General features: G+C 49.9%; 1 protein-coding gene across 1 annotated transcript; it reads left to right on the top strand.

Moving 5' to 3' along the window:
* The first annotated feature begins 377 nt into the window (after positions 1-377).
* LOC101756300 (phenylalanine ammonia-lyase) lies at positions 378-3,139 on the top strand. The gene is made up of 2 exons (XM_004976183.3): positions 378-852; positions 1,110-3,139. The coding sequence occupies exons 1-2, from the start codon at positions 488-490 to the stop codon at positions 2,848-2,850; spliced, it is 2,106 nt and encodes a 701-aa protein (XP_004976240.1). The 5' UTR covers positions 378-487; the 3' UTR covers positions 2,851-3,139.
* The last annotated feature ends 5,280 nt before the right edge of the window (positions 3,140-8,419 follow it).

Raw genomic sequence — 8,419 nt, 5'->3', positions numbered from 1 at the left:
TAGAGACAACAACTGGAGTCACACTGTAGTTGGACTTTCTCCGTTGCGAAGGCCAAAGGCCTCTTCATCCCCCGACCAACCAACGCACATCGGCACATACAGCCACCTGTCTTCAATTCCAACCAGCGCACGCTGGGCTGCATCACTGGAGCTCAGCTCTACAATGTCAACATACAGCCACCTGCACGCACATACTCTCGCCATGTCAAGAGGAAAAAAAATAGAGGAAAACAAGAAAAAAAATGGGGAGAGAATCCCACTCTTCTCTCAGATCAACCACACCACACACCAACCCGGTCGCCAACCCACCCACCAACACCCGGCTTCACCTAAACCCTCCGGCCCCCGGTTGCTTTATAAACTGCCGCCTCCGAGCTCCGTTTCCCTCAGGAAGAGCTTCGCAGTCCTCCGCACAACCTCCCGAGCTCTTCTTCTTACCACCTACTACCACCACACCGCAGCTCCTCCTCCTCGCTTCTCAGCAGAAATGGCGAGCAACACGGCCATCCTCGAGAGCGACCCGCTCAATTGGGGCAAGGCGGCCGCGGAGATGGCGGGGAGCCACCTCGACGAGGTGAAGCGCATGGTGGCGCAGTTCCGCGAGCCCCTCGTCAAGATCGAGGGCTCCAGCCTCCGCGTCGGCCAGGTGGCGGCCGTGGCCGCCGCCAAGGACGCGTCCGGCGTGGCCGTCGAGCTCGACGAAGATGCCCGCCCCCGCGTCAAGGCCAGCAGCGAGTGGATCCTCGACTGCATTGCCCACGGCGGCGACATCTACGGCGTCACCACCGGCTTCGGCGGCACCTCGCACCGCCGCACCAAGGACGGGCCCGCGCTCCAGGTCGAGCTGCTCAGGTACTCATCACGAACCCACATGTCTTTCTCTTTGTTTACTTCTTGTTCCAGTAAAGTGCCGTGGAGTGGTTGCAGCTCCAAATGATTTATGTGCGCGCCCACTGACAACGACTGGTCAGTTGTTGCAAGTTGCAATTGGCGCGGATGTGTTCAGGCTCTGGAGTGATGTCTGTCAGCGGCTCACTCTGACAGGCCCGACAGATTCTTCGAACATTTTTCGTAGGCTGAGCTCGAAATGTTTTGTCCTCTCGAACCAGGCATCTCAACGCCGGAATCTTCGGCAATGGCTCCGACGGCCACACGCTCCCGTCCGAGGTGTCACGTGCGGCCATGCTCGTCCGCATCAACACCCTGCTCCAGGGCTACTCCGGCATCCGCTTCGAGATCCTCGAGGCCATCACCAAGCTCATCAACACCGGCGTCAGCCCGTGCCTGCCGCTCCGGGGCACCATCACCGCGTCCGGCGACCTCGTCCCCCTCTCCTACATTGCCGGCCTCATCACCGGCCGCCCCAACGCGCAGGCCGTCACCGTCGACGGCAGGAAGGTGGACGCCGCCGAGGCGTTCAAGGTCGCCGGCATCGAAGGCGGCTTCTTCAAGCTCAACCCCAAGGAGGGCCTCGCCATCGTCAATGGCACGTCCGTCGGCTCGGCGCTCGGCGCCATGGTGTGCTTCGACGCCAACGTCCTCGCCGTCCTGTCCGAGGTCCTGTCCGCCGTCTTCTGCGAGGTGATGAACGGCAAGCCCGAGTACACCGACCACCTCACCCACAAGCTCAAGCACCACCCTGGCTCCATCGAGGCCGCCGCCATCATGGAGCACATCCTAGAGGGCAGCTCATTCATGAAGCACGCCAAGAAGGTCAATGAGCTGGACCCGCTGCTCAAGCCCAAGCAGGACAGGTACGCGCTACGCACGTCGCCGCAGTGGCTCGGCCCACAGATCGAGGTCATCCGCGCCGCCACCAAGTCCATCGAGCGCGAGGTCAACTCCGTCAACGACAACCCGGTGATCGACGTCCACCGTGGCAAGGCGCTCCACGGTGGCAACTTCCAGGGCACCCCCATCGGTGTGTCCATGGACAACGCCCGCCTCGCCATCGCCAACATCGGCAAGCTCATGTTCGCGCAGTTCTCCGAGCTCGTGAACGAGTTCTACAACAACGGCCTCACCTCCAACCTGGCCGGCAGCCGCAACCCCAGCCTGGACTATGGGTTCAAGGGCACCGAGATCGCCATGGCCTCCTACTGCTCCGAGCTCCAGTACCTCGGCAACCCCATCACCAACCACGTCCAGAGCGCGGAGCAGCACAACCAGGACGTGAACTCCCTCGGCCTCGTCTCGGCCAGGAAGACCGCTGAGGCCATCGACATCCTCAAGCTCATGTCCTCCACCTACATGGTCGCGCTCTGCCAGGCCATCGACCTGCGCCACCTCGAGGAGAACATCAAGACCTCCGTGAAGAACACCGTGACCCAGGTGGCCAAGAAGGTGCTGACCATGAACCCGGTCGGCGAGCTCTCCAGCGCGCGCTTCAGCGAGAAGGACATCATCACCGCCATCGACCGTGAGGGCGTGTTCACCTACGCCGAGGACGCGGCCAGCGCCAGCCTCCCGCTGATGCAGAAGCTGCGCGCCGTGCTGGTGGACCATGCCCTCAGCAGCGGCGACGCCGAGCGCGAGCCCTCCGTGTTCTCCAAGATCACCAAGTTCGAGGAGGAGCTGCGCGCGGTGCTGCCCCGGGAGGTGGAGGCCGCCCGCGTCGCCGTCGCCGAGGGCACTGCCCCAGTGGCGAACCGGATCAAGGACAGCCGGTCGTTCCCGGTGTACCGCTTCGTCCGCGAGGAGCTCGGCTGCGTGTTCCTGACCGGCGAGAAGCTCAAGTCCCCCGGCGAGGAGTGCAACAAGGTCTTCATCGGCATCAGTCAGGGCAAGCTCATCGACCCCATGCTCGAGTGCCTCAAGGAGTGGGACGGCAAGCCCCTGCCAATCTGCTAAGCTGAGCACCAGCACCAAGAGGAGGAGGAGACCGCACCGTACGCGAGGAATAAAGAAGGGGGGAATTTCAGTACTCCGAAGGTTTCTTATTGTTTGCGACTTCGCAGATTATATTGTTTCTCTGTTCGTCCTTTTTTAGCTTTGTCACTGTGATCCGTGTAATCGTGTATTTTGTCCCATTGTTCTTACCCTCGATCGCTGCAATGCCATTGGCCATGGCCTGGCACTCAGCTTTCTGATCTGTACTCTATTTTGGAAGTAAAATGTACTACGGCTGTATTTGAGTACATGTGCTCCCCTGTCTCTGTTGGAATGTTGTTTTCTTCCGTTACGTGAGAATCGAACTCTGAACTTGTGTAACATCACATGGTCTGTAACTTCATACTCGTTTCGCAAAAATTATATACCGAATCACTGAATCCTCTTCTTTCTTCTTTTTTAAACCAGGATCTGTCATCAGGACATCAGGTCAGCATACTAATGGCGGGAACGTAACTGCATTGCACGTGGTTGTTTGGCAAGAGCAGTCCCGAACTACTGAGAGTGACAGAAGTCCTTTTTCGCGTGATCTTGCTGGACGCGGCGAAACACAACTGGATATGCGTCAGTTCGTCAGTTGTCGTACATCGTCCATCTAGGTAGGGGTCGGCGAGGATGGCGATGGCGCGATGCCCACTCCTACCTACATTTGAGTAGTTGAGTTCTCGCTTCTCATCATGGTTGAACTCGTTCCTAGTCTTGTTCTAAGTCGGACTTATCTATTTTAGTAATTTTATGGAGAAAACATAACACCTATGATATTAAAGTAGCTTTATTAAATCCAAAGAAATTATAAAGCGCTCTCAATCAGCCATCGGGAGAAATGGGAGAAATTACAAAAAAGGGGAAAAGAAATTAAAAAAGGAAGAAAGTTTGAGAAGTTTGACCTTAAACAAAATTAAAATATCTTACATTTTGGAATAGACGGAATGCAATCGAATGAGTGATGCAGAGTTTGGGGCTATGATCTGTCCTATACGTGCTAGCTAAATGTTCGGTCAAGGTCTCAATGGCCAGAGAACATTATCTGAAAATATCCAGTCAAAGGGGGGCTGGATTTTGGCACGAGTTCGATATATTTGTAATGTTGTTCACCGTTAGTACGCATCGTGAAGGCTGTTTTATTTTGAATTTGAACTGAAGTACGCTTTGACTGTCCATGGCAAACATCCTTCATTGACTGGATGGACGGAGGAAATATATTTCACCATATTCTATATTATGTCACCCCGGATGCTACACAGTTAGCTGGCGCCCCCTTTGACTTGTATGATGAGGTAACGAAGCGTGTGGAATAGTCGGCGTTTTATCCTGTGTCATGAATGGGTGCTCGTAGTCTAAGAGGAGGAGGAGGTGAATTCTTAACCTATGACTTCCACTACTTTTATATCAAAGATCATGCTATCAAGATGTGCAACTATGGTTGATCTAGTGTGAAAGCTCCATCCCAAAACAAGTTTTGCAACTTAGAGCCAATCCTAACAAGATACTACACTAATAATGTAAAGGCACACAAGTTGCAAGAATATAATGCGGAACGTAAGAGAAGGGGATGATGGGAAGCAAACTCTTGACACGATGATTTATCCTCGTGGTATCGGTAGGTACTAAGCCACCACTAGTCCATATTGTTGAAGCAATCACACAAGAGTATTGCTTCCCGGTCACCAAGTCTCTTCCGGGACACCCCTTGACTTGGCACAAAAACTTGGCCACTAAGGCTCACGCGAAGTTCCCCAATCACCTTGATGCTGTCTCCACTAAGGAGCTTCTCCACGAAGGAAGGGGGTCTCCACATCCCCCGCACAAGGTAGTCAACGCTGCTCCACACCAAGCTGGAGGGTTGAAGACTTTCCGGCGAGCCACGAAGGCTCCAAGGCCGCCACCTTGTACAAAAGTGGTTTACTCTAGAACCTGATCACAAGGTAGGCCTACCTTGCACTCTCTCTTCTCTAGGCCTATCCTAGCACTAATCACTTTCCTAAGCTTGTGCTAAGCCTTTGATGAATCACTTAAGCACTTTTGGTGATTTGGATGTGTTCTTGATGTGTCCTACTCTTCAATGGACTCCTACACACTTTAACTTCATCCAACAACTCCAAATGGGCAAGTGGAGGGGGTATAAATAGCCCAAGAGCTCAAATAGCCGTTGCTCCAACGGCCAGTTAAAGTATACCATCGGATGTTCTGATGGTCTATTTTTGGGATCGGAACATCCAGTGCAACTAGCCATTGGCTCCCCTACGGCCAACTTCTACAAGAATTTATCCGACGCTTCATCCAATGCCCCCATCGGATCATCCGATGCTGATGGTTTTCTGGCCAAAATCTCTATAGAACTTCGTAAAGTAAACATACTTCATCCGATGCTCCCCTTGGCCTACCATCGGATCATCCGGTGCTATAGAGTTTTCCTCATCTTCCAAATCTTCTCCTTAGAATTCATCTGACGATGCTACAAAATACGGTATCGGAACATCCAATGGTCTTGACTCAGACAACCTTCCGCGCGTTGTACCAATTGCTCCGATGCTTACTCCGACATTTGCTCCGGTGGACCATCAAAATATCCAATGGTACTGATTTTTCTATGTTGAATACCACCACTTGCACACTGAATACCACTTGCAGCACACTCTGAATTTTCTCTATCATTTGGATGCTTGAATACCATAGAATAATCCTAGATACCATGACTTGGTCACTTTAATACCATAGCTTAAATAATTGAATATCATGATTTGGACCTTGCCATTGTTTGGTTTGCATACTTGGGACCTATTAGGCACATACTTGACAAACCATTAGTTCCAATAAATTTATTGTCACTCAATCACCAAAATCACAAACTATGACCTAAGGGATCAAGTTCGCTACATCCTGTCAAAGCAAGGAATGAAGTCTCTGCTCTTTCTGACAAAAGAGTAGGTGTTTGGTTACAGGGACTAAAGTTTAGTTCTTTAGTATCTGTCATATCAAATGTTTAGATACTAATTAGGAGTATTAAATATAGGTTAATTACAAAACCAATTGCATAAATAAAGGCTAATTCGCGAGATAAGCCTAATTAGTCCCATGATTTGATTGTGGTGCTACAGTAAATATGTGCTGATTATGGATTAATTAGGTTTAATAGATTCGTCTCGCGAATTAGCCACAGCTTATGTAATTAGTTTTATAATTAGTTCACGTTTAGTCCTTCTAATTGGTATCCAAATATCCGATGTGATCCGAACTAAAAATTAAAAATTAGTCCATGGTTCCAAACACCCTGACCAGTGCAAACTAGCAATCCATAGCCGAAAAAATTGACCGCACGAGGAGAGAACTAGGCCTGTTTTGGTGATCTTGCACAGCACATTATCTAGTTCCCCTTTTGTTTTCTCTCTCCCTGTCTTCGTTCAGCATGCTGTTTATGTACTGTAACAATTGGTAATTCAGTAACATATACTATAAATTAAACCCATAATTCTATTGCAAATTTCAGAGGCATAAGTAGTTTCCAAATCTGCAATACGGTTGCAGGTAATGTAATGCAACTCTGATTTTTTTTTTGGGGATCTTAAAGGCATACATAAACCAGAAACTAAAGGTAGTGCTCACCTAACGTTCGACAATTTGATCCTTATCTGATATCAGTACGCCAAGTCACCAACCATGATATCAGTACTGTAGTTCGATCACCAAGATTCAAAAAGGAGCACCTAAATATCTGACTTAGTACAGTACTAGTACATACTCCGGAAGGAATAAGCCATGCTGTATCCCATGGAAAACAAAAAAGGTATGGGACAAAAACCAGACTATTCTCTGTGGCAGTTCTTTCAACAATTCCTTGTTCAAAAGAAATGAAAGGACGACCTAAGCTCCGAGATCACAACATTTCCGAACACAGGTTCCTACCGACAAAGGTCAGAAACATTGGGCTACTTAATTAGGCAGAAAACCAGCGAGAGTATCATATGCTAAAAAGATAGCTGAGGTAACGTAGCAAGATTTCTCCTCACGAGTTTGAATCAAGGCAGCAGCTTCAAAGAAGATCCTGAGCAGGTCAGAAAACCTTCATGGATAACGTATAAAAGACAATTCTAGCTTACTCGCCAAAAGAAAAGACAATCCTAGCTGACTAGAATAGTTGTGATTACGTTATTGAACTGTCAAAGTACAGCTCTTCGGTGGACCTGCAAACTGTCATTGTTTTATCCATTACTCAGTTGAGGGCACGCATTAAGTTTATTACTAATCCTCCGATCCATGTGCTAGTGTCTGGTGGTCAAGAACCATGTGCTTCCACCTCTGTTAATCCTCCTATGAACAAACGACCACGTCCTAATAACGACCTAAACAATTGTGCTTTCCTTTGTGTTGACGAAATGGCCAGAGAATATAATGCATGGTTCATCTCACGGTACATGCCAATCAAGCTGGTAGCTGTTACATGTACGGATAATTTTTTTTGTTTAGCTGGAGAGGCCACATACATGCATGGCATCCGATAAGGAAGCACGTACAGTACTTGCATTGCCATTTAATTTCGTTTGGCACAAACAGTGGCTATCCGTATTCCGTAGTACGCACATCCGTGAATCCACAGCGAGCACATGACCACCCACGCTCTGAACATTTCCCTCTGTCACGACAGAAACCAGCAGGATCGACCAAAAAGAATCGAGCGGTTGAAGGCCTCACGAAATTACAAAATGCAAGCATGCAAAGATTCTTCCTTTCTCGTCAAACAAGGGGCGAGGTCTATCCGAGGGGTTCTGCAGAGAAGTGGAGCACGCAACAAAGGGCGTTCTGTTGGTGAACACATGTGAGACGGAAGGGGTGGTCGGTCGTTGGCAAGTTGCTGCTCCGTACCCGTGCATGTGGACCGTTAGTTGCCGCAGGGCTGGCCAGCCGGCCGGCCCAATTGCATTGGTTTCCCAGCGAAACTTAGCACAGAGACGCACAAGAACGTGTGGTATATATGCTAGCTGTATGCGTTTACTAGCTGAATAAGTCGGGCAGGATGTCAGTGAAGCCCTCCCGTTTCGCCAGAGACTGAATAGCGTCGCGCAGTAACTTTCAGCGCAAGTGCAATAACCAGACGTGTAAACTGCAGCCGGAAAAAGAATGCTCGCATGGGTCAGGATGAACCAACAAAAGGAAGCAAGCTATTAGAGAAGCTATTAGAGACAGGTAAAAATGGACGGAATATCTATCTTTTTAAGCAAAGCTATTAGAGAAGGCACGTGTCGCTGTCGTCTACCAACCTAGCCTGACGGGATCAGCTGGTGCGTGTCCGTCCTGGGGCGCGAGCGCGCGAGGGAGAGGTAGGTGAGGAAAGCAGAGCACCCGTTTGACTTGGGGCTCTCGGATGTGCGTCATCGTGGATATGCATCGTTGAGCCCTCCGAAATAAGAGTTGGTTGAGGTCCCAACCACCCCTCCACTAGTTAGTCAGATCGAGTGGTGGTATTGTTGAACCCAACTCTTGTTAAAAAATATACTAACCTTTAAAGAAAAAACTATAGCCAGCAAACGAGAAA

This window comes from Setaria italica, chromosome VII, assembly GCF_000263155.2.
Source record: "Setaria italica strain Yugu1 chromosome VII, Setaria_italica_v2.0, whole genome shotgun sequence".
NCBI lineage: Eukaryota > Viridiplantae > Streptophyta > Magnoliopsida > Poales > Poaceae > Setaria > Setaria italica.
This window is presented reverse-complemented; position numbering and strand designations above follow the sequence as displayed.

Bases quoted from the DNA above. Each gene is read 5' to 3' on its own strand.
- LOC101756300 (XM_004976183.3), top strand. From the start codon at position 488: ATGGCGAGCAACACGGCCATCCTCGAGAGCGACCCGCTCAATTGGGGC. The intron at 853-1,109 runs GTACTCATCACG...CTCTCGAACCAG, and splicing joins CTCCAGGTCGAGCTGCTCAG to GCATCTCAACGCCGGAATCT.